The sequence below is a fragment of the Odocoileus virginianus genome, chromosome 10, assembly GCF_023699985.2.
Source record: "Odocoileus virginianus isolate 20LAN1187 ecotype Illinois chromosome 10, Ovbor_1.2, whole genome shotgun sequence".
Taxonomy (NCBI): Eukaryota; Metazoa; Chordata; class Mammalia; order Artiodactyla; family Cervidae; genus Odocoileus; species Odocoileus virginianus.
The window spans coordinates 57,434,671-57,462,015 of NC_069683.1; the positions used below are offsets into that span (position 1 = coordinate 57,434,671).

At 36.9% G+C, this 27,345-nt stretch overlaps 1 protein-coding gene across 9 annotated transcripts in view; it reads left to right on the forward strand.

Annotated features, from left to right (window-relative positions):
- C10H11orf65 (chromosome 10 C11orf65 homolog) overlaps positions 1–27,345 on the forward strand; it is a 100,998-nt gene that overhangs the window by 14,458 nt on the left and 59,195 nt on the right. For all 9 annotated transcript variants that reach the window (XM_070473631.1, XM_070473639.1, XM_070473636.1 and 6 more), the window contains exon 2: positions 26,642–26,731. In XM_070473631.1, coding sequence (XP_070329732.1) covers positions 26,642–26,731 — 90 coding nt within the window. The remainder of the gene's footprint in view (positions 1–26,641; positions 26,732–27,345) is intronic.

Consider the following 27,345-nt stretch of genomic DNA (forward strand, 5'->3'; position numbering starts at 1 on the left):
TTTTCTGAATGTTGAGCTTTAAGCCAACTTTATCACTCTCCTCTTTCTGCCATAAGGGTGGTGTCATCTGCATATATGAGGTTATTGATATTTCTCCTGACAATCTTGATTCCAGCTTGTGCTTCATCCAGCCCAGCATTTCTCATGATGTACTCTGCATATAAGTTTAATAAGCAGGGTGACAATATACAGCCTTGATGTACTCCTTTTCCTGTTTAGAACCAGTCTGTTGTTCCATGTCTAGTTCCAACTGTTGCTTCCTGACCTACATACAGATTTCTCCAAAGACAGATCAGGTAGTCTGGTATTCCCATCTCTTAATTCTGCTTATAAAGTTATAATTTACCAAAATTACTGTAAGCCATAATTAGTTTGAGGGGAAGGTTTCCTTATACATGGAAAACATGGATTTAAACTAGTAATTTTTCAGATAAAAGCCATAAATATTATAACAATATTCACTAGTTCATTCAGTCTCACATAACTAATCCTTTTTGTTAAGAGTTTTATGAAGCTATTGCGTTTCCCATTAGAATTCTTTAATTTCTTACCCAGTTCAACATTATAGTCTGAAGGTCAGAAACTTATATTTATCCAAAATTTCTTTCTATAAATCTTGAAGAGGAAGCATTTTCCAAAGGCATAAGAATAAAACCATAACTGTCTATAATGACAAAAGACTTAAGAAGGCACAAAAATCTGATTACAATGCAATTGACAAAGAAACTTGGTTACTGCTGTGACACACAACAGTTTGGGATAATAACTAGATTTATTACTGATAACATTTTATAAGAACTTGTCATATCTTTAGGAATTCTATATAATTTCTGGTATATCTATATTATTAATAGTAAGCATTTATAACCTGAGAAGATTTATTATTCATTTGACAAAATTTCTCATTCAATTTACATACCAATTATACCTAATTAGTTTAATATCTCTCTTTGGGATCCTTCAGGGGCCCTTTGAAATATCCCAAAGTTAGCTCAAGGTCAAAAGTACCTCATCAGAATGTGATTTAGAAAATTTTGTCAAAAAATACCAAAAGGGCTTAGAACACTCATAGGCTACTATAGTCACTGTGATACAATAGTTATTCACATGGCCAAAGTAATAATAAAATATTTCAAAGGCAAATACAGAACAGATCACTTAAAAGGTAAAGAACTTAAAATTTATTATCAAAGGAAGTTCAACATCTTAAGAAAACTTGTCAGAGAGAAAAGCCCAATTCAAATTTTGCACCAGCCTACTTTTAAATTCATTTACTCAAATTTATTTTAAACTTAGTCAATCCTGACCATGCATAAAACTCTTTTCTTGGGGTCAACTTTCCATAAATCTTTCAACACTTTCTGTACCATCACTTTATTTTATTCCATCCAGAAACAGCCACCTATAAGTCAGACCTACATCCTTTTCCCTTAATAAAATGCAATTCTTTCCTCACACCTCCTTTACTAAAATCATATATGCTACTTTCCTTAAGCATCCATGAAACATAAATCCAAATAATTTCTTGAAAAATGTGCTTTCATACATAAAAGTCTCAGTGTGGCACCAAACATTTATTAATAGTTCTAAACCTTTTGTTTCTTTGTAAAAGGAAGCCAGTGTTTGACAATTAATGTTTCAGTATCTTGTTTGTGAATGACCTAGCTATTCAATAAACCTCCATTACTTAATTTAGCACAAATCTAGAATTTCAAATTACCAGAATCTAGAGAGACTATTTTAGATAGACATTCCTGAAGCATAATTATTCTTAATACAGTTTATCTAAAAGCTCTTATCCCCTTTACATTTTCTTTCCTTAAACATTTCTTCACATCAAGTCACTTTCCTTGCTAACAGATTTCTAAAAGATATAGCAAGATTTTATTTAGCTTATATTAAACATAGACACAATGGAAGTATTGTACTTAATGTTGATGACTCTAAACACATGTCTGTATTAGATCAGCAAACTTAAACATTAATACCAGGTATTAATTTAATTTTGAATACTTTACAGTTCACACGAACTTGAAGTTAATTCTAGCCAGTTACCTTCTGTATTTTTTTTTTAAGAATTTGTATAAGTACGGCTTCCCTGGTGGCACAGATGGTAAAGAATGTGCCTGAAATGTCAGAGACCCAGGTTCAATCCCTGGGTCAGGAAGACTCCCTTGAGAAGGAAATGGCAACCCATTCCAGTATTTTTGCCTGGAGAATTCCATGGACACAGGAGCCTGGTAGGCTAGAGTCCCTGGGGTCACAAAAATTTGGACACACTGAGCGACTAACACTTTCACTTTCATATAAGTGTTTAATTTCTTTTAATCCAATTAAGTAGAGCTTACTTACAAGTTAAATTTGATAATAACCATGCAAAGTAAGAACAAAAATAATGCATGCATAAACATACTATCAGAGACAATGGAAGATCTCATAGCTTCATTTTCTAAACTTAGTCATAAATCAGATATCACAATATAAAACTTACTAGTTGTAAAAACAGTTGGAATAAGTTAAATTTTAAAAAGAGTCTTTTCCACTCCTCCTTTTTTCAGTCTTAAGAATTAGAGATGATCTAGATGAGTGATCCTGAGAGCTCTGGTCTCAAGGCACAGGTAGAGAAAATCAGGTTCTCCTCATAGTATTTATTCCCTCAGGATCAGAATTCTGAAGAGATATACTGTTGTTTCCTTCAAGCTAGCTTTCTTTGCTTGTTGGGGATTAAACAGAGATTGGTTAACTCTTGACTGGTGCTGTATACTTAATTGGCACAATTGAAGGTTCATAGTTTTCATGGATATCTCCTTCATATGCTAGCAAGGTAATGCTCAAAATCCTTCAAGCTAGGCTTCAACAGTACATGAACTGAGAACTTCCAGAAGTATAAGCCAAATTTAGAAAAGGCAGAGGAACCAGAGATCAAATTGCCAACATCCATTGGATCATAGAAAAAGCAAGAGAATTACAGAAAAACATCTACTACTACTTCATTGACTATGCTAAAGTCTTTGACTGCATGGATCACAACAGACTGTAGAAAACTCTTAAAAGAGATGGGAATATGACCTTACTTGCCTTCTGAGAAACCTGTATGCAGATTAAGAAGCAACAGTTAGAACCAGACATGGAACAACAGACTGGTTCAAAATTGGGAAAGGAGTACATCAAGGCTGTATATTGTCACCATGCTTATTTAACATATATGCAGAGTACATCATGCGAAATGCTGGGCTGGATGAATCTCAAGCTGGAATCAAGATTGCTGGGAGAAAAATCAACAACTTGAGATATGCAGATAATACCACTCTAGTGACAGAAAGCAAAGAAGCACTAAAGAGCCTCTTGATGAAAGTGAAAGAGGAGAGTGAAAAACCTGGCTTAAAACTAAGCATTTAAAAAACTTAACTAAGATCATGGCATCTTGTCCCATCACTTCATGGTAAATAGATGGGGGGGAAATGGAAACAGTGACAGACTTTATTTTCTTGGGCTCCAAAATCATTGGAGACAGTGACTGCAGCCATGAAGTTAAAAAGCACTTGTTCTTTTGGAAGAACAGCGATGACAAACCTAGACAGTGTGTTAAAAAGCAGAGACGTCACTTTGCCAACAAAGGTCTGTCTAGTCAAAGCTATGGTTTTTCCAGGAGTCATGTATGGATGTGAGAGTTGGACCATAAAGAAGGCTGAGGGCCAAAGAATTTATGCCTTCAAGCTATGGTGCTGGAGAAGACTCTTGAGAGCCCCTTGGACAGCAAGGAGATCAAGCCAGTCCATCATAAAGGACATTAGTCCTGAATATTCATTGAAAGGATTGATGCTAAAGCTGAAGCTCCAACATTTTGGCCACCTGATGTGAAGAACTAACTCATTGGCAAAGACCCTCATACTAGAAAAGATGGAAGGCAGGAGGAGAAGGGGACGACACAGGATGAGATGATTGGATGGCATCACCAACTGGATGGAAATGAGTTTGAGCAAGCTCCAGGAGTTGGTGATGGACAGGGAAGCCTGGCATGCTGCAGTCCATGGGTTCACAAAGAGTCAGACACGACTGAACGACTGAACTGAACTGAACTGATGGTGATACACTGATATTCAATTTCTCCAGTTACAGGAGAGTGAGGCACACCATTGTGGTTACTAGATTTTCACACAAAGACACACACACACAGCAGATAAGTTTATTAAATATACAGCATGATCATTTGCTATTCATTAAGTGGAAATCAATCATAAAGATCTTCATCCTCATCATCTTCACATTGAATAGACTGAGGAAGAAGAGGGATTGTTATTTACTTTCTCAGATTGGCAGAGGTGAGAGAGGTATAGGAGGTGAAGGGGGAGGTAGGAGAGGCAGGCATGCCCAGTGTAATTTTATAGAAAGATGTCATAGTTTCTGCTTGGCTTTTTACTTTTTCATTTCTCTAAAAGTGTTTCTACATGGCTCCAATCCTCCCACTGTTTAGTTTCAGTGCTTGTAGCATAGACGATTCCATGTTGTAAAAGAAGTTGGAAGCAGTCTTGAATAGTAAGAACTCTTCTGCTGTAATAGATTGTCTAAGTGTCAATTTGTTTTCTGGCACTGCTGCTTCTGTATTTTCTTTCTTATCATGTGGAACTGGTTCAGAAGCACTCAGTTCCATCAAGTTGCCTTCTAATTCCTCTGATGTGTCTGTTAGTCCTTGAATGTCTCCAGGTTCCATATCTTGAAACCCTTCACCCCCTGCCTTTTTGCCACATCCACAATCCCATTCATGATCTCCTTGATTGTCTCTGTAACAAGTTATATGAAGTCATGGACAGCATCTGGAAACTGTTTTCCATCAGGAATTTATTGTCTCAGGCTTGATGGCTTTTTCATTTCTTTTTCTATAACCATGATGGCAACTTTCATGGTGTAATTTTTCCAGACTTCCATAATGTTCTCTTTGGTTCTCTGCTAGAATATTGACAGTCCTGTTCATAGAGTACCATGTGCAATGAGATTTAAAGGTCCTTATTGACACCCTGATCTGGAGACTGAATTAGAGATGCTGTGTTTTCATATCAGATAGACCACTTTGATGCATTCAGTGATGAACTCAGAGTTCTGAGTAACCAGGGACATTGTCCAATATCAAAAGAATTTTAAAAGACAGTCCTTTACTGGCAAGGTACTTCCTGACTTCAGTGACAAAGCATCGATGGAGTCAATTCAGTAAAAGTATCCTGGTTGTCCAAGTCTTCTTATACAACTAAAAGACTGACAGCTGGTATTTATCTTTCTCCTCTTAAGTCTCAGGGGTTAGCAGCTTTATAGTTAAGGGCAGTCCTGATCATAAACTCAGCTGCATTTGTACAAACAGTAGAGTTAGCCTGCCTCTTCTTACCTTATGTCCTGGTACTTACTTCTCTTCTTTGTTACTAATAAATGTCTTTTGTGGCATTTTTTCCCCCAGAATTGGGTACTCTTCTCTGCACTGAGAACCAGTTGAAGCAGATAGCCTTTCCGTTTTCTTCAGTGGGCATCTGAACCTGTCTATCACCTTTTAGTTGGCAGAAGCTGCTGCTTCTATTATCTTTACATTTTTTAAAGCCAAACCTTTTTCTAAAAATATCAAACCATCCTTTGCTGGAATTAAAATTTTTCAGCTTTAGATTCTTTTGCTTAATGTTTTCATGTAATGACTTCACTTTTCCTTGAATCACATTAGAGTCTGTAGGTATGACTTCTTATAGCAATCCTGCCCCCACATAAAAGCTGCATTTTCAATTTATGACAAGAAGGTACTTTGCAAAAAGTGCAGGGTTTTCACACTGAATGTCAAAGCCGGAGTGAGAGCTTCACGAATTTCTTTCCTTTTTTTTTTTTTTTTTTTACAATGTTCCTTGTTGTTGTTCAGTAGCTAACTCATGTCCAACTCTGCAACCCCATGGACTGCAGCATACCAGGTTTCCCTGTCCTTCACTATCTCCCGGAATTTGCTCAAACTCATGTCCATTCAATCAGTGATGCCATCCAACCATCTCATCCTCTGTTGCCCTCAATCCTTCCCAGCATCAAGGTCTTTTTCAATGAGTTGGCTCTTTGCATCAGGTGGCTAAAGTGTTAGAGCTTCAGCCTCAGTCCTTCCAATGAATGTTCAGAGTTGATTTCCTTTAGGATTGATTGGTTTGATCTCCTTGCTGTTCAGGGGATTCTCAAGAGTCTTTTCCAGCACTACATTTTGAAAGCATCAATTTTTGGTCAGCCTTCTTTATGGCCCAATTCTCACATCCATATATGACTATTGGAAAAACCATAGTTGACCATATGGACTTTTGTCAGCAAAGTAGTGTCTCTGCTTTTTAATACACTGTCTAGGTTTGTATGGCTTTCCTCCCAAGGAGCAAGTGTATTTTAATGTCATGGCTGTGGTCACTGTCCACAGTGATTTTGGAGCCCAAGAAAGTAAAATCTGCCACTATTTACATTTTTTCCCATCTATTTGCCTTGAAGTGATGGCATAGATGCCATGATCTTAGTTTTTTTAATGTTGCCTTTCAAGCCAGCTTTTTCACTCTCCTCTTTCACCTTCATCAAGAAGCTCTTTAGTTCCTCTTCACTTTCAGACATTAAGGTGGTATCAGCTGCATATCTGAGGTTGATAATATTTTTCCTGGCAATCTTGATTCTAGTTTGTGATTCATACAGCTTTGCATTTCACATGGTATACTCTGCATATAAGTTAAATAAGCAGGATGACAATATACAGCATTAACATCTCAATTTGGAACCAGTCCGTTGTTCCATTTCCAGTTCTGACTTTGCTTCTAGACCTGCATACAGGTTTCTCAGGAGGCAGGTAAGGTAGTCTGGTATTCTTGTCTCTTTAAGAATTCTCCACAGTTTATTGTGATCCACACAGGCAAAGGCTTTAGCATAGTCAATAAAGCAGAAGTTTTGCTGGAATTCTATTGCTTTATTTATGATACAATGGATGTTAGCAATTTAATCTCTGGTTCCTTTACCTTTTCTAAATCCAGCTTGTACATCTGGAATATTTTGGTTCATGTACTGTTGAGCCTAGCTTGAAGGATTTCGAGCATTACCTTGCTAGCATGAGAAATGAGCACAATTGTGCAGTAGTTGAAACATTCTTTAGTGTTGCCTTTCTTTGGGATTGGAATGAAAACTGACCTGTTTCCATCCTGTGGCCACTGCTGAGTTTTCCAAATTTGCTGGCATGTTTGGAGAATGCAGCACTTTAACAGCATCATCTTTTAGGATTTCAAGTAGGACAGCTGGAATTCCATCACCTCCGCTAGCTTTGTTTGTAGTAATGAATCCTAAGGCCCACTTGACTTCACACTCCAGGATGTCTGGCTCTAGGTGACTGACCACACTATTGTGGTTTTTCTGGGTCATCAAGACCTTTTTTTTGTACAGTTCTTCTGAATATTCTTGCCACCTCTTCTTAATCTCTTCTGCTTCTGTTAGGTCCTTGCCATTTCTGTCTTTTATTGTGCCAATCTTTGGATGAAATGTTCCCTTAATATCTCTAATTTTCTTGGAGAGATCTCTAGTCTTTCTCATTCTATTGCTTTCCACTATTTCTTGGCATTGTTCCCATAAGAAGGGCTTCTTATCTCTCCTTGCTATTCTTTGGAACTCTGCATTCAGATGGGTATATGTTTCCCTTTCTCCTTTGCCATTCACTTCTATTCTTTTCTAAGCTTTTTGTAAGGCCTACTCAGATAACCATTTTACCTTCTTGCATTCCTTTTTCTTTGGGATGGTTTTGATCACCACCTCCTGTACAGTGTTATGAACCTCCATCCATAGTTCTTCAGACACTCTATCATATATAAACCCTTGAATCTATTTGTCACTTCCACTGTATAATCATAAGGGATTTGAGTGGTGCTAGTGGTAACGGACCCACCTACCAACGTAGGAGATGTAAGAGATTCGGATTCAATCTTTGGGTCAGGAAGATCCCCTGGAGAAGGGCATGGCAACCCACTTCAATATTCTTGCCTGGAAAATCCCATGGACAGAGGAGCCTGGCAGGCTACAGTTCATAGTGTCACACAAGAGTCAGACCCAACTGAAGCAACTTGGCATGCATGCATACGTGGGTGACATAGTGGTTTTCCCACTTTCTTCAATTTAAGTCTGAATTTTGCAATAAGGAGCTCATGATCTGAGCCACAGCCACCTCCTGATCTTGCTTTTGCTGACTGTATAGAGCTTCTGCATCTTCAGCTGCAAATAATGTAATCAATCTGATTTTGGTATAAGTATTTGGTGATGTCTATGTGTAAAGTCATCTCTTGTGTTGTTGGAAGAGGGTGTTTGTTATGACTAGTGTGTTCTCTTGGCAAAACTGTTAGCCTTTGCCCTGCTTCATTTTTTGCTCCAAGGCCAAACTTGCCTGTTACTCCAGGTATCTTCTGACTTTCTACTTTTGCATTTTAATCGCCTGTGATGAAAAGGACATCTTTTTTTGGGTACTAGTTCTAGAAGGTCTTGTAGGTCTTCATAGAACTATTTGACTTTTTATCTTCTTTGGCATTAGTGGTTGGGGCATAGACAGTTGTCCTTAGACTGGATTAATTTATCTTAAAATGGCTGGTAACTGCAGCTGCAGGCTTCACTGTACAGTACATATTAAGTGATTCAACTTTTCTTGTAATGTCATGAATGCTGCTTCTTGGGAACACACACTTTCATTATCACTAGCAGCACTTTGTATGGGTGTTAGTCAAGGTTTACACTAAGCATGATGAAAAATACATGAGACCCATGGGAGATCACCTTTCACTGTGATATGCAATTTATTGGAGAGATGAATCCCTCACATGGAGATGATTAGCACCACAGCATATTAAGCAGATACTCTCAACACTTGTGCTCACTGCAGTAGCAACAGTAGGTGGCTATAAATTGATTACCATGGTAAAGTCTGTTCTACAATTAATTTTATGCAGGTATGTGTAATATTGCATCTTTACATTTGTTTACAATTCTCTCAACTGCAAATGGCACCATGTTCAGTCTGTGTGTGCATAACTTTTGATAAATTTTAAGTTTTTATAATAGATTCATGTGTAATTTTATGGTAGCAAATTGATAAGATAAGCTGGTATCTACATATATTTAATGCTGTCATGACAATACCTTTTTCTTTGTTTTCTTATATTTCTAGGCCATGCAGTTTACCTGTAAGTTTTTTCAAATTGTTGTAAATCTCCAAAACTTTTCCCAATATGTTTATTGAAAAAAATCTACATATATATGGACCCACACAGTACAAACCGTATTGTTCAAGGGTCAACTATAATTAAATGTCCAGAATAAGCCTTCTTTTGAGTCAGAAGCCAATAACCAGTCATGTTACCTCCAAATTCATATTATTGTGGGTGGTTGGCATTATCATAAGGTATATAAGTATGGAGTATTACTGTTGTATCATACATTTTGGGAGGATTAACATTAATATTCACATAGTAATAGCTTTATTCATAATTATTCATGTTGAGTCACAGAGATAGCTTTTGTTTTCTTTTGCTCCCTTTCAGGGTGACATTCAAAAAATTTAAGTCAGATCATGTTATTCCTCTAGTCTAACCCTTCAGTAACTTCCCACTTCCCATCACAGTTACAATAAAATTCTAATATTTAGCATGTACTATGTAATCCCACTACCTCTCTGCTTTTATCTCTTACTACTCTTTTTTCTCTTGAGTTTGCTACAGTCACACTCTCATTCTTCCTGTTCCAGCGTCCTATTTCATTGCCTTCACACTTGCTGTTCTGTCTTCCTAAAACATTGTGTATATAAATAGCTCACTCCACTTCATTCAAGTTTCTGCTTTAAACAGCAATGAATTAATATAATATAGAATTTGGGTGGCTTCCCAGTTGGTGCTGGTGGTAAAGAACCTGCCTGCCAATGCAGGAGACATAAGAGATGTGGGTTCAATTCCTGGGTCAGGAAGATGCCCTGGAGGAAGGCATGGCAACCCACTCCAGTATTCTTGCCTGGAGAATTCCATAGACAGAGGAGCCTGGCAGGCCACGGTCCATAGGGTTGCATGAAGTCAGAGACGAATTATGCAACTTAGCATGCACGCACACATGTAGAGTTTCTAGCCTCCTTTGTCATTTATTATATTATTCCTGCCAATAGGTATTTATTTAAAACTAGTTTTAACCGGTGCATGATATTAATGAAAAGTTAAAATCTGCCTCTAATCCCCAACATCCATCCTGCTAAGCTCAGTCTAGACAAGACTAGTAAAGCAGCACTAAGAACAAGATTATTCAGAAGACTGGGATCCTTATGAGTGGTGTCTGATATATGTACAGAGGCATCTGTTGATGCCTCTAGATTGGTAGATTTCAATTTATATACTCCAGTTTCTAGAATATTAAGCAAATGCTATTGACATTACATGAAATATATGTAACTAAATTAACACCTGAACCTGATTCTAAGACCAAACTCCTGACCCTGATTCCAAGATGAATTTTCAGTGGTAAAGAAATTTTGAAAATTTTATTTCCAATAGGTTGCAGACTATTGATTTTGAAAATAAAATAAAAATTAATTACTAGAAAAAGAAAAAAACATAACAAGGATCTACAGTCTTACTAATTGTGTATATGTGCATGTGTGTGTGCACACACACACACCACAATAATGTCAAATTGCTGTAAAATCTTCAAACGAATCTCGATTTCTGTCTTTGTTTCTCCTGGTAACATATAGCTCAGAGACTGGCATAGGTTTATGGACCACTTTCAAAATAGCATAGCTTTTAGGGATCCACCTACAGGAGACTCACTCAAACCCCTCATGCCCTCTCCCTCCCCCATCCTATTTCTGCTAACTTTTCAAGTTAAGCCTGCAGTGAATTGTTCTCCTGCTGGTGATGAACTAATTTTTTAAAATTTTTATTGTTCAAGTAGTACATGTTCATTGTAAAAGTAAATGAAAATAAATATTTTAAATTCCTCCTTAATTCTGTCATCACTATCAACATTCATATTCATATGTAGATAGTTGTGCATATACATGTGTTTGTGCTCAGTTGCACATTCCTGTCCAACTCTGCAGCCCTCCAGGCTCCTTTGTCCATAGAGTTTGCCAGGCAAGAGTACTGGAGTGGGTTGCCATCTCCTTTTCCATAGAATCTTCCCAACCCAGGAATTGAACCCATGACTCTTGTATCTCCTGCATTGGCAGGCGGATTCTTTATCACTATACCACCTACAGTTATCTATTTGAATAGAGCAGGGAGAAGCTAACATACATAACTTTTGCAACTGTTTAATAAGCTGCTTTTTGAAAACTGACATCATAATATGAAACATTTTCCATGTCAATGTGTGCATTTACAGCATCATTTTGAATATTCTCATAGGATTCTATTGTTATGACAGCATCATAATTTATTTAACCAACTTCCTATTCTGTTAGCCAGCATATTATTATTTATTGATCAGCTATTCTTTAACTACAATTGAGAATATTTTGAGGGAAATTATCCATTTTGCATGAATTAACACAGGAAGCCAGACATCCCTGTCTTTCACTATCTCTTGGAGTTTGCTCAAACTCATGTCCATTGAATCAGTGATGCCATCCAACCAACTCATCCTCAATTCATCCCCTTCTCCTACTCTCAGTCTTTCCCAGTGTCAGGGTCTTTTCCAATGAGTCAGCTCTTAGCATCAGGTGGCCAAAGTATTGGAGCTTCAGCTTCAGCATCACTTTCCAATGAATATTCTGGGTTGATTTCCTCTAGGATTGACTGGTTTGATCTCCTTGCTGTCCAAGGGATTTTCAAAAGTCTTCTCCAGCACCACAGTTTGAAAGCATCAATTTTTCAGTGCTCAGCATTCTTTATGGTCCAACTCTTACAAGACTACCGGAAAAACCATAGTTTTGACCATATGGACTTTTGTTGACAGAGTGATGTCTCTGCTTTTAAATATGCTGTCTAGGTTTGTCATAGCTTTTCTTCCAAGGTTTAAGTGTCTTTAATTTCGTAGTTGCAGTCACTGTCCATAGTGATTTTGGAGCCTAAGAAAATAAAATTTGTCACTGTTTCAATTTATTTATGTCTTCTTTTATTTCATTCAGCAATGTTTTGTAGTTTTCAATGAACAAGTCTTTAACTTCCTTAGTAAAGTTAATTCCTCAGTATAATATTTTATTTTCTTTGATGCTATTGTAAATAACTATTTTTATAATTTCCTTTCCAGACTGTTCATTGTTAGTGTATATTAATAGAAATGTAACTGACTTGTGTGTGCTGACTTTGTATCCTACTACTTTGATGAATTTATTTAAAAGGACCAGAAGCATTTTTTTGTGGAATCTTTAAGGTTTTATACATATAAGATGTTTTCTGTGAACAGAGATAATTTTACTTCTTCCTTTCCAATTTGATGCCTGTATTTCTCTATCTTGCCAAATTACTGTGGCTAGAACTATGAGTATTATGTTGAAAAAAAGTGGCAAAATTGGATATCCTTGCTCTATCCTGGTTTCAGAGTAGTTGCAGCCTTTCACCACTGTGTATAATGTATACTGGGTATAATGTATACTGTGTCTAATGTATACTGTGGAATTTTAATTTATGATTTTAATATGTTGAGCTGGTTTCCTTCTTTTCCAAATTTATTGAGGAGTATTATCATGAAAGGGTGTTGAATTTTATCAAATGCTTTTTTTACATCAATTGAGATAATTATGGAGGTTTTTTCCTTCATTCTGTTAATGTTCTATATTGATTGATTTTTAATACAGTCTAGTAGGAAAAATAAACAAATGAAATCAATAAAGCTTCAGCGGTAGCCTACAGGAAATACAGTATTTACCATCTGAGGTGTGGTCAGATCAATACTAGTTGAGATCCTAAGACTATGCTTAGAGGTAGACACAGTCCCTACATCCCTAATGTTAATTCTGATCTAGATTAAGGTAGATGTTATAGGACTTCATCTTAACACTTCCATTACATGACCTTCTGGGCTTTCTGATTTGTATATTTTTCTACTAATTGGGCCCCTGGGTTGGGAAGAACCTCTGGAGAAGGGAAGGGCTACCCACTCCAGTATTCTGACCTGGAGAATTTCATGGACTTTCTAGTCCATTGGGTCACAAAGAGTCAGACACAACTAAGTGACTTTCACACACACTCACACACACACACAACTAATTGAGGACTCAAGAGATTACATCTTGTTATATGACAGCTATCAGATGGGATAATCCATTGTTCTAAGTGAAAATTCATACATTTTTTTTACAATTCACTTTATATAAACTAAAGAAAAAACATCAAAAAGTGATTTAACCTATTTCTCCCACACTCCACTGTCTCTCCACCTCTGGAAGTTACCAGTCTGTTCTCTGTATCTATAAGCTTGGTTTTTTAATTTACTTATTATTTTAGATTTTATATATAAGAGATATCATATAGTATTTGTCCTTCTCTGACTTATTTCACTTACCATAATGCTCTTGAGTTCTGTTCATCTTGTCACAAATAGAAAAATTTTCTTATTGTTTTATGGCTGAGTTATATTCCATTGTGTATGTATTCCACATCTTCTTTATCCATTCATCCATCCTTGGAATACTTAGGTTGTTTCCACATCTTGGTTATTGTAAATAATGCCACAATGAACATGAGGTGTATATATCTTTTTGAGTTAGTGTTTTCATTTTCTTCAGGCAAATGCTTTGAAGTAGAATTGCTTGGTCATATGGTAGTTATATTTTTATTTTTTTGAGGAAACTTCATACAGAGTTCTATAGTGCTTTTACAAATTTACATTCTGCCAATAGTGCCAAAAGGGTTCCCTTTTCTCTACATCCTCACCAACACTTATTATTTCTAATCTTTTTTATAATAGCCATTCTAACAGGTGTAAGGTGATATCTCATTGCTATTTTGATTTACATTTCCCTGATGATTAAGTATATAGAGCATCTTTTTATGTACCTGTTGGCCATCTGTATTCTTCTGGGAGAATGTCTGTTCAGATCTTCTGCCCACTGGTAAATTGAATTGTTTGTTTGTTATTGAGTTATATGAGTTTTAAAACATATTTTGGATACTAGCCCCTTATTAGATATATGACTTACAAATATTTTCTCCCATTCAGTAGTTTACCTTTTCATTTTGTTGATGGTTCCTTTGCTCAGAAACTTTTAGTTTAATATAGTCCCACTTGTTTATTTTTGCTTTTTTGTTGCTTTTGGTGTCATATACAAAAGTCGTTACCAAAACCTATGTCAAGGAGCGTACCACCTGTGTTTCCTTCCAGAGTTTTATGGTTTCAGATCTTATGTTCAAACTTTTAATCCATTTTGTTTGGTTTTATTCTTAATATATATCTTTCATTGAAGTATCATTGACTTATAATGTTTTAGATGCACAGCAAGGTGATTCAGTTTTATATATACACATATTTTTATATTACTTTCCATTATAGGTTATTATAAGATATTGACTACAGGTCTCTATACTTACAATAAACCTTTGTTGCTTGTTGCATATCTATTTTTAATTAGAAATCTAGCATTCTATCCATACTAAGTCAAACAAGTGGAATCAAAGTCATGAATGTTTAACAAAAATTCATCAGTTTTCTAAAGTATATTATACATATATATGTATATATATATATACATATATATATATGTATACAGATCACAATAAACTGGAAAATTCTGAAAGAAATGGAAATACCAGACCACTTGACCTGCCTCTTGAGAAATCTGTATGCGTGTATGCAGAAATCTGTATGCAGGTCAGTTAGAACTGGACATGGAACAACAGACTGGTTCCAAATAGGAAAAGGAGTACGTCAAGTCTGTATATTGTCACCCTGCTTATTTAACTTATATGCAGAGTACATCATGAGAAATGCTGGTCTGGAAGAAGCACAAGCTGGAATCAAGATTGCTGGGAGAAATATCAATAACCTCAGATATGCAGATGATACCACTGTAATGGCAGAAAGTGAAGAAGAACTAAAGAGCCTCTTGATGAAAGTGAAAGAGGAGAGTGAGAAAGTTGGCTTAAAGCTCAACATTCAGAAAACAATCATGGCATCCATTCCCATCATTCATGGCAAATAGATGGAGAAACAATGGAAACAGTGGCTGACTACTTTTTTGGGCTCCAAAATCACTGCAGATGGTGATTGCAGCCATCAAATTAAAAGACGCTTACCCCTTTGAAGGAAAGTTATGACCAATGTAGACAGCATATTAAAAAGCAGAGACATTACTTTGCCAATGAAGGTCCGTCTAGTCAAGGTTATGGTTTTTCCACTAGTTATGTATGGATGTGAGAGTTGGACTATAAAGAAAGCTGAGTGCCGAAGAATTGATGTTTTTTGAACTGTGGTGTTGGAGAAGACTCTTGAGAGTCCCTTGGACTACAAGGAGATCCAACCAGTCCATCCTAAAGGAGATCAGTCCTGGGTGTTCATTGGAAGGACTGATGTTAAAGCTGAAACTCCAATATTTTGGCCACCTGATGCGAAGAGCTGACTCATTTGAAAAGACCCTGATGCTGGGAAAGATTGAAGATAGGAGGAGAAGGGGATGACAGGGGACGAGATGGTTGGATGGCATCACCGACTCAATGGACATGAGTTTGGGTAAACTCCCGGAGTTGGTGATAGACAGGGAGGCCTGGTGTGCTGTGACCCATGGGGTCGTGAAGAGTCATACATGGCTGAGTGACTGAACTGAACTGAACTGAACAGTCTTTTGGTGAAATCTTTAGGGTTTTCTTTGTGTATCATATAGTATCATGTAATCTCTGTGAAGTGACAGTTTTACTTCTGCTCCATTTTGGATAACTTTTTTTTTTCCTTAGCTAAATGCTCTGGTTAGGACTTCTAATACTATGTTGAATAAAAGTGCTGATTATGGGCATCCTTGTTTTATTCCTGATCTCTAATGAAATGCTTTCAGTATTTATCTATCGAGTATGATGTTAGCTGTGATATTTTCATGTATGACCTTTATAATGTTGAAATATGTTCCTCTCTGTATGGGCTTTTAAAAACAGAGACATTGCTTTGCCAACAAAGGTCTGTCTGGTTAAAACTGTGGTTTTTCCAGTAGTCATGTATGGATGTGAGAGTTGGACTATAAAGAAAACTGAATGCTGAAGAATTGATGCTTTTGAACTGTGGTATTGGAGAAGACTCTTGAGAGTCCCTTGGACTGCAAGGAGATCCAACCAGTCCATCCTAAAGGAAATCAGTCCTGAATATTCATTGGAAGGACTGATGCTGAAGCTGAAACTCCAGTACTTTGGCCACCTGATGCAAAGAACTGACACATTTGAAAAGACCCTGATTCTGGGAAAGATTAAAGACGGGAGAAGAAGGGGATGACAGAGGATGAGATGGTTAGATGGCATCACCGACTCAATGGACATGAGTTTGGGTAAACTCCGGGAGTTGATGATGGACAGGGAGGCCTGGCATGCTCCAGTCCATGGGGTTGCAAAGAGTTGGACATGACCGAGCAACTGAACAGAACTGATACTGGCTTTGTTGAGAACATTGATTGATATTTCTATTGTGAACTATCTTTGCATTCCAGGAATAGATCCAGTTTGCTCATTGTGACAGTAATGATAATTTTAATGTGCTGCTGTATTCTCTTTGCTAGTATTTTTGCATCAGTATTCATAGGGATACTGGTCTATAGTTTCCTTTTCCTGTAGTGTCTTTATCTGGCTTTGGTGTCAAGACAAAGCTGGCCTCCCAGAATGAGTTAGGAAGTGTACCCTCCTTTTTAATATTTTGGAAAACCTTGAGAAGAATTGGTTCTTCTTTAGATGTTTCATAGAATTCACTAGTGAAGCCATTAGGTCCAGGGCTATTACTTTTCAGGAGATTTTTAATTACTAATTCAATCTTTTTACTAGATGCAAAAAAAGCATTTGACAGAATTCACCATCCGTTCATGATAAAAGCTCTCACCAAACTGGGGATAGAGGGAACATATCTCAACATAATAAAGAACATAACATTTGCAGCAAACCCACAGCTGGCATCAGACTCAATGGTAAAAATCTAAAAGACTTCCCACTAATTTCGGGAACCAGAAAATGATGCCCACTCTTACCACTTATATTTAACACAGTGTTGAAAGTCCTTGGGGCTTCCCTGGTGGGTCTTGTTCACAGAAATCAGATAAAAAAATGAAATAAAATGTAGAGAAGAGGTAAAACTGTCACTATTTGCAAGTGACATAGAGAATTCTATAATCTCCACCCCAAAACTACTAGAATAATAAATTTAGCAAGGTTGCAGGATATAAGAGAAGTATACAGAAATCTGTTATTTCTGAAATATCAGAAAGTGAAAGGAAAAAATCCATTTAAAAATCACATCCAAAAAAAGTACGTAGGAATAAACTGAAACCAAGGAGACCTATACTCTGACAGTCTCCAGAGAAAGACCTATACTCTGAAAAATATAAAACATTGATGAAGGAAACTGAAGATGATTCAAATAAATGGAAAGATATACCATGGTATTAGATTGGAAGAATTAATATTGTTAAAGTGGCCGTAGTACCCAAAGCAATATATAGATTTAATTCAATCCCTATCAATATACTCATGACAATTTTCGTAGAACTAGAATAATCCTAAAATTTATATACAGGTGTTGAGAGCTCAAGATGGTAGAGTAGGAAATGAGCCACTCTCTTCTTATGAAACCACTAAAAATCACAGCTAAGTGCTAAATAACCATTGGGGTGGGGGGGAACACTGGAACCTACTAAAAAAGATACTCTACATCAACAAAAAGAAGAAGGAGCCACAACATGATGATAGGACAGGCACAATCACAATAAAGTCAAATCCCATATCCATTGGTGGGCTACCCACAAGTTGGAAAACAATTGTACCAGAGAGGTGATCCCACAGGAGTGAAAGTGCTGAACCCCACGTCTGGCTTCCCAGCCTGGGGATCCAGCAATGGGAGGAATCCCCAGAGAATCTGGCTTTGAAGGCTGGTGGGGTTAGATAATAGGTCTTCCACAGAACTTCTGGGAAAAGAAATTCCACACTTAGAGGATACACACAAAGTCTCATGTGCTCTAAAATACAGGGGGGAAAAGTGACCCATAAGAATATTGACCTACCTGCTAATACTGACCTAAGAATATTGACCTACCTTCTGCAGAGTTCGCGGGTAGCTGTGGCTCACTGCAGGGACAAAGACACTGGCAGTAGCAGTTTTCAGAAGTACCCATTGCCATGAGCTCTCCTGGAATGCACCATTAGCCCCACCAAACAGCCTGTAGGTTCAGTGCTGGGTCACCTAAAGCCAAACAACCAATAGAGCAGGAACACAGTCCCACCTATTAGCAGACAAGTGACTTAAACTTTTCCTGAGCATGGCCCTGCCAACCAGAGAGACAAGACCCAATTGCACCCACCACTGAGCAGGAACCAGCACATCCCATCAGGAAACCTGCACAAACCTCTTAGACAACCTTATCCCACAGAGGCAGACAGTAGAAGCAAGAACTACAAACCTACAGACTGTGGAACAGAAACAACAATCACAGAAAGTTAGTCAAAGTAAGACAGCAGAGGACTTTGTCCCAGATGAATGAATAAGATGAAACCCCAGAAGAACAACTAAGTCAAGTGGAGATAGCCAACCTATCAGAAAAAGAATTCAGAATAATAGTGAAGATGATCCAAGATATTAGAAAAAGAGTAGAGGCAAGGATCAAGAAGATGCAAGAAATGTTTAACAAAGACCTAGAAGAACTAAAAGAAAGGAGCAGTGACCCCATAAGAGACTGACCCACACTTGCCTGTGAGTGTCCAGGAGTCTCCGGAGGAGGCGTGGGTTGGAGGTGGCCTGCTGTAGGGTCAGGGGCACTGAGTGCGGCAGTGCGTGCATGGGACTTTTTGAAGGAGGCTGCTGTTATCTTCATTACTTCCACCATAGTTTGGTCTCAGGTCAAACAACAGGGAGAGAACATAGCCCCACCCATCAATAGAAAATTGGATTAAAGATTTACTGAGCATGGCCCCACCCATCAGAACCAGAGCCTGTTTCCCCCACAGTCAGTCTCTCCCATCAGGAAGCTTCCTAGCCTCTTATCCTTATCCATCAGTGGGCAGACAGAATGAAAACCACAATTATCAAACTGGTCACATGGACCACAGCCTTGTCTAATTCAATGAAACTATGAGCCATGCCATGTAGGGCCACCCAAGATGGACAGATCATAGTGGACAGTTCTGACAAAAATGTGGCCCACTGGAGAAAGGAATGGCAAACCACTTCAATATTCTTGCTTTGAGACCCCATTAACTGTATGAAAAGGCAAAAAGGACACTGAAAGATGAAATCCCCTGGTCGGTAGGTGCCCAATATGCTACTGGAGAAGAGTGGAGAAAGAAGAATGAAGAGACAGAGCCAAAGCAAAAACAGTGCCCAGTTGTGGATGTGACTAGTGATGGAGGTAAAGTCCGATTCTGTAAAGAAGAATATTGCATAGGAACCTGGAATGTTAGGTCCATGAATCAAGGTAAATTGAAAGTAGCAAACAGGAGATGGCAAGAGTGAACATCGACATTTTAGCAATCAGTGAACTGAAATTGACTGGAATGGGTGAATTTAACTCAGATGACCTTTATGTCTACTACTGTGAGTAAGAATCCCTTAGAAGAAATGGAGTAGCCCTCATAGTCAACAAGAGTCCAAAATGCAGTATTTGGGTGCAATCTCAAAAACAACAGAATGATTTCTGTTCGTTTCCAAGGCAAACCATTCAGTATCACAGTAATCCAAGTCTATGCCCCAACCACTAATGCTGAAGAAGCTGAAGTTGAACAATTCTATGAAGACGTACAAGACCTTCTAGAACTAACACCCAAAAAAGATGTCCTTTTCATCAAGGGGACTGGAATGCAAAAGTAGAAAGTCGAAAGATACCTGGAATAACAGGCAAGTTTGGCCTTGGTGTACAAAAGACTAACAGAGTTTGGCCAAGAGAATGCACTGATCATAGCAAACACTGTCTTCCAGCAACACAACAGATGACTTTACACATGGACTTATCCAGATGATCAATACTGAAATCAGATTAATTATATTCTTTGCAGCCAAAGATGGAGAAGCTCTGTACAGTCAGCAAAGACAAGACCAGGGGTTGACTGTGGCTCAGATCATGAACTCCTTATTGCCAAATTCAGACTTAAATTGAAGAAAGTAGGGAAAACCACTAGACCATTCAGGTATGACCTAAATCAAATACCTGACAGTTTTACAGTGGAAGTGACAAATAGATTCAAGGAATTAGATCTGATAGAGTGCCTGAAGAACTATGGGCAGAGGTCCATGACATTGTACAGGAGGCAGTGATCAAGACCATTCCCATGAAAAAGAAATGCAAAAATGCAAAATGGTTGTCTCAGGAGGCCTTACAAATGGCTGAAAAAAGAAGAGAAGGTAAAGGCAAGGGATAAAAGGAAAGATATACCCATTTGAATGCAGAGTTCCAAAGAATAGCAAGGAGAAATAAGAAAGCTCTCCTAAACAATCAGTGCAAAGAAATAGAGGCAAACAATAGAATGGGAAAGACTAGAGATCTCTTTAAGAAAATTAGAGATACCAAGGGAACATTTCATGTAAAGATGGGCACAATAAAGGACAGAAGCAGTATGGACCAAACAAAAGCAGAAGATATTAAGAAGAGATGGCAAGAATACACAGAAGAACTATACAAAAAAGATCTTAATGACCTAGATAACCATGATGGTGTGATCATTTACCTAGAGCCAGACATCCTGGAATATGAAATCAAGTGGACCTTAGGAAGCATCACTACAAACAAAGCTAGTGGATGTGATGGAATTCCAGTTGAGCTATTTCAAATCCTAAAAGATGATGCTACGAAAGTGCTGCACTGAATATGCCAGCAAATTTGGAAAACTCAGCAGTGGCCATTGGACTGGAGAAAGGACAGTTTTCATTCCAATCCCAAAGAAAGGCAATGCCCAAGAATGTTCAAACTACCACACAGTTGCACTCATCTCACATGCTAGCAAAGTAATGCTCAAACTTCTCCAAGCCAGGCCTCAACAGTAAATGAACCATGAATGTCTAGATGTTCAAACTGGATTTAGAAAAAGCAGGGGAACCAGAGATTATATTGCCAACATCCATAGGATCATTAAAAAAGCATGAAAGTTCCAGAAAAACATCTACTTCTGCTTTATTGACAATACCAAAGCCTTTGACTGTGTGGATCACAACAAATTGTGGAAAATTCTTCAAGAGACGGGAATATCATACCATCTTACTTGCCTCCTAAGAAATCTGCATGCAGGTCAAGAAGCAATAGTTAGAACCAGACATGGAACAATGGGCTGTTTCCTAATTGGGAAAGAATATACATCAATGCTGTATATTGTTGCCCTGCTTATTTAACTTCTATGTAGAGTACATTATGTGAAATGCCAGGCTGGATGAAGCACACACTGGAATCAAGATTGCTGGGAGAAATATCAATAATCTCAGATATGCAGATGACACCACCTTATGGCAGAAAGCAAAGAAGAACTAAAGAGCCTCGATGAAAGAGAAAAAGGAGAGTGAAAAAGCTGACTTAAAACTAAACATTCAGAAAACTAAGATCATGGCATCTGGTCCCATCACTGCATGGCAGATAGATGGGGAAACAATGGAAACAGTGAGAGATTTTATTTTCTTGGGTTCCAAATCACTGTAGATGGTGACTGTAGCCATGAAATTAAAAAATGTTTGCTCCTTGGAAGAAAAGCAATGACCAACCTAGACAGGACATTAAAAAGCAGAGACATTGCTTTGCCAACAAAGGTCCGTCTAGTCAAAGCTATGTTTTTTCTAGTAGTCATGTATGGATGTGAGAGTGGGACTATAAAGAAAGCTGAGTGTCAAAGAATTGATGGTTTTGGACTTTGGTGTTGGAGTAGACTGTTGAGAGTCATGGACTTCTTCAAAATTCCTGAGATATGCAGATGAGCAGATGATGCCACCATTATGGCAGAAAGCTATGATTTTAAAAGACTCTTCCTCTTTGGAAGAAAAGCCATAACCAACCTAGACAGCATATTAAGAAGCAGATACATTACTTTGCTGATGAAGGTCCATATAGTGAAAACTATGGTTTTTCCAGTTTCATGTATGGACCATAAAGAAGGCTTAGCATTGAATAATTGATGCTTTTGAACCTGGTGTTGGAGAAGACTCTTGAAAGTCCCTTGGACTGCAAGGAGATCAAATCAGTCAATCCTAAAGGAAACCAGTCCTGAATATTCATTGAAAGGACTGATGCTGAAGCTGAAACTCCAATACTTTGGCCACCTGAGGGAGAGAACTGACTCATTGGAAAAGGCCCTGATGCTGGAAAAGATTGAAGGCAAGAGAAGAAGGGACAACAGATGATGAGATGGTTGGATGGCATCACTGACTGGATGGACATGAATTTGAGCAAGCTCCAGGAGTTGGTGATGGACATGCAAGACTGGTGTTCTGCAATCCATGGTGTCACAAAGAGTTGGACAGGACTGAGTGACTGAACTGAACTGAGAAAGTTGGCATGAGGAAACCTACCTCAATACAGTGAAGGTCATATACAATATAGACCTACAGCTAGTGTCATACTTAATGATGAAAAGCTGAAAGAGTTTCCTCTAAGGTCAGGAACAGTCCACTCTTGCCCCTTTATTCCGCATGGTTTTGGAAGTCCTAGTTATGGCAATCAGAAGAAAAAAAAGGAAATGCAGATTGGAAAAGAAAAAGTTAAACTGTCACACTTTGCAGATGACGTGATATAATATATAGAAAATCCTAAAGACACTATCAAAAACTATGAGAGCTCATCAGTGAATTTAGTAAAGTTACAGGTTACAAAATTAATACAAAAATCTGTTGCATTGCTGTACATTACAATGAAAGAGAAATTAAGCAAACAATCCCATTTACCATTGCAACAAAAAGAATAAAATGCCTAAGAATAAACCTACCTAAGGAGACAACAGCCCCTTACTCCAAAAACTGTGACACTGAAGAAAGAAATCAAAGATGACAAAGTAGATGGAAAGATAAACCATCCTCTTGGATTGGAAGAGTCAATATTGTCCAAGTGACTATACTGCCTAAGGAAATTTAATGATTCAGGGAATCCATATAAAATTATCAATGGCATTTTTCACAGAACTAGAACAAAAAAATCTTAAAATTTGTATGAAGACACAAAAGACGCCTAATAGTGAAAGCAATATTGAGAAAGAAAAACAGAGCTGGAGGAATAAGGCTCCCTGACTTCAGACTACAATGCTGTAGTCATCCAATCATTATGGTACTGGCCAAAAATATAAATATAGATTAACAGAACAGGATAGAAAGTCTAGAAATAAGCCCACACACCTGTGATCACTTAATCTTCAACAAAGGAGCAAGACTATGCAATGAAGGAAAGATAGTCTCTGCAATAAATGGCCCTGGGAAAATTGGACAGCTACATGTGAAAAAAATAAAATTAGAATATGCTCTAACACCATACACCAAAGTCAAATGGATTAAAAATCTAAATGTAAGACCAGACACTGTAAAAGTCTTAGAAGAAAACCTAAACAGAACACTCTGAGATAAATTGCAGCAAAAATTTTTTCTGTCTCCCAGTGTAATGGAAATAAAACAAAAAATAAATAGGACTAATTAAACTCAGAAACTGTTGCACATCAAAGGAAATGATAAAACAAAAAGGCAACCTATAGAATGGGAAAAAATATTTGCTAATGATGTGACCAACAAGGGATTAGTCTCCAAATTTACAAATAGTTCATGGAGCTTAATATCATAAAAACAAACAATCCAATCAAAAGATGGGCAGAAGACCTAAGTAGACATTTCTCCAAAGAATACATACCTATAGCCATGAAGCACATGAAAAGATGTTCAACATTACTAACTTAGAGAAATGCACATCAAAACTATAATGAGATATCACCTCACACCAGTCAGAACAGCTATCATTAAAAAAAAAAAACAAACTAGAAACAGTAAATGTGGGAGAGGGTGTGGATAGAAGGTAACCCTCTTATACTGTTGTTGGGAATGTAAACTGGTGAGCTAGTTTTGAGAACAGTATGGAAGTTTCTTCAAAAACTAAAAATACAGCTAACACAATCCTGCAGTCCCACTCCTGGGCATACATCTAGATAAAAACAGGTATCCAAAAGGATTAATGCACCTTTTTATAGCAGCACTGTTTAAAATATCAAAGACATGAAAGCAACAGAAATGTCCCATCAACAGGTGAATGGATAAAGATGTGTACATATATACAATGAACTATTACTCAGCCATTAAAAGGAATGAAATAATGCCATTTGCAAGCAACATGAATGGACCTAGAGTGAAGTAGGTCATACTGAGTGAAGTAGGTCAGACAGAGAATGACTAATATTGGATGATTTTGCTTATATGTGGAATCTAAAAAAAAATGATACAAATGAATGTATTTACAAAACAGAAACAGAATCAGAAACTTAGAGAATGAATTTATGGTTACCAGAGGGGAAGGATTGTGGAGGAGGGATAGTTAGGGAGTGTGAGACTGACATGTACACATTACTCTATTTTAAATGGATAACCAACAAGGACCTGTTGTATAGCACCAAGAACTGTGCTCAATATTTTATAACAGTATAAATGGGAAAAGCATTTGAAAAAGAATAGATATATGTATATGTATAATTCAATCACATTGTTGTACACCTAGAACTAACACATCATTAATCAACTATACTTCAAGATAAAATAAAAAGTTAAAATAAATTTTAAATGGAATCGCAAAAGATCCTGAATTCTGAAAACAATCCTGAGAAAAAAGAACAAAGCTGAAGGCATAACCTCCAGATCTCAGATAATACCATACAGTCATCGTAACAGTTTGGTATTGGCACAAAAACAGACATATGGATCAATGGAAAAGAATAGAGAGCCCAGAATTAAACCCACACATCTACCATCAATTAATTTACAATAAAGGAGGCAAGAATACACCATGAAGAAAAGACAGTCTCTTCAACAAGTTATTTTGGGAAAACTGAATAGTCACTTGTAAAACAATGACATTAGGACATTTCCTCACACCATGTACAAAAACTCAAAATGGTTTAAAAACTAAATGTGAAACTTAAAATCATAAAGTTCCGAGAAGAGAAGATAGGCAGAATACTGTTAGATATAAATTATAACAATATTTTCTTGGATCATTCTTCTAAGGCAAAAGAAATAAAAGCAAAAATAAAAGCAAGCCCCAAATAGGCCATAATTAAAAGCTTTTGCACAGCAAAAAAAACCCATCAACAAAACTAAAAGATAACCTGCAGAATGGGAGAAAATATTTGCAAATGGTATAAACAATAGCAGTAATATTCAAAATAGGTAAATAACTCCTACAGCTCAATATAAAAAAAAAAACAAATAATCCAATGTAAAATATAGGCGGAAGACCTGAGTAGACATTTAGAAGACAGACAGGTGGCTAACAGGCAATTGAAAAGATGATCAACATTGCTAATCATCAGAGAGATGCAAATCAAAGCTATGAGATATTATCTCATATCTGTCAGGATAGCTATCATCAAAAAGTCTACAAGTAACAAATGTTGGTGAGGTTGTGCAGAAAAGGGAACCCTCATACACTATTGGTGGGAATGTAAATTGGTGCAGCTAATGTGGAAAATAGTATGGAGTTTCCTCAAAAAACTAAAAATAGAACTATTATATGATCCAACAATTCCACTGCTGAGTTTCATTTTCAAAGAAAATGAAAACAAGAATTCAAAAAAGATGTATGCACCCCACTATTTTTAGCAGCATTATTTATATTTGCCATGACAGTGAATCAACCTACATGTCCATCCACAGATAAATGGATAAAGAAGATGTGGTATGCATATATATATATATATATATATATACATATATATATATAGTGGAATATTACTTGGCTATAAAAAAGGACAAATTCTGCCATTTGCAATGTGAATGGACTTAGAGATTATTATGCTTACTGAAAAAGTCAGACAAAAACAAATACTCTATATTATCACTTATACGCTGATTCTAAAAACTAAACAAACGATGTATATAACAAAACAGAAACAAACCTACAGATATAGAGAACAAGCTATGGTTACCAGTGAAGAGTGGGAAAAGGCAAGGAAGAAAATAGGGGGTAGGGGGCTAAGAGATACAAATTACTATGTATAAAGTAGAAAAGCAACAGGGGTACATTTTACAGCACAGGGAAATACAGCCATTATTTTGTAATGTTAAATGGAGTATAACCTTTAAAAATAATGAAAAAAATATAATATTGTAAATCAACTATACTTCAATAAAAAGCAAATTGGAACAGAGGCTATCAGTTAAAGGTGTCAATTTTAATGTTTATTTTAGTTATTTTGATGCCAAATATAACTTTCAGTATTTCCTTTGTACTTTCTATTTGATTTTCATGTAGTTCTAGTGACAGTTTCATGATGGAGTATATAAAGTAATTTAAAATTTACTCCTTTGTTTATTTTAGGACTTTCACATGGCTTTGAAACAGGAATCAGAATTTGAAAGGAAAGACAGAGCTGCCAGAGTCATTCAGAAGGCCTGGAAGAGTTTCCTTGTGAGTTTTTTCTTTTTTTACAGCTTTATTGAGATATAATTGATACATAGTTCAACTGTTTATAAAATTCAGTGGCTTTCAGTATTACTGTGTTAAAGAGTCATACCCCAGCATTTGCTTGATAAGTAGGCTTTTTTAAAATTTGAAAAAGTTAAAGGAAATTATCTTATTAGCCTCACAAATACTTACTGAGTTTCTGATCTAGGTCAGGTACTTTGATAATAGCCACTATAATGAAATCAGAACTTGTTTGGTTTTCACCTCTGAAAGCTTTGTTTCTTGACTCTGGAATCAGGTTTTCTAGCAAGTGTTAGGGATACATTCACTCATTAAATATTTATTGAGTACCTACACTTGAGGACATAATGCATATCTGGATTAATGTAGTAGTTTCTCGCTGTGTTCCAGTATGTTCTGTGGTCTTATCCAATAAGGAATATTCTAAATTGATTTACTGGATTAGGTGAGAGCCAAGAGGCAAAATGAATTATCTTCTCTCTAGGATAATATCAACACTCTGTGTGTAAAGTGGCATGTCTGTTTCTAGCACACAAAAATAATTTCATAACAGTTAATGATGTCTTGAAAAATAGTTTCCATTATTTGCCTATACT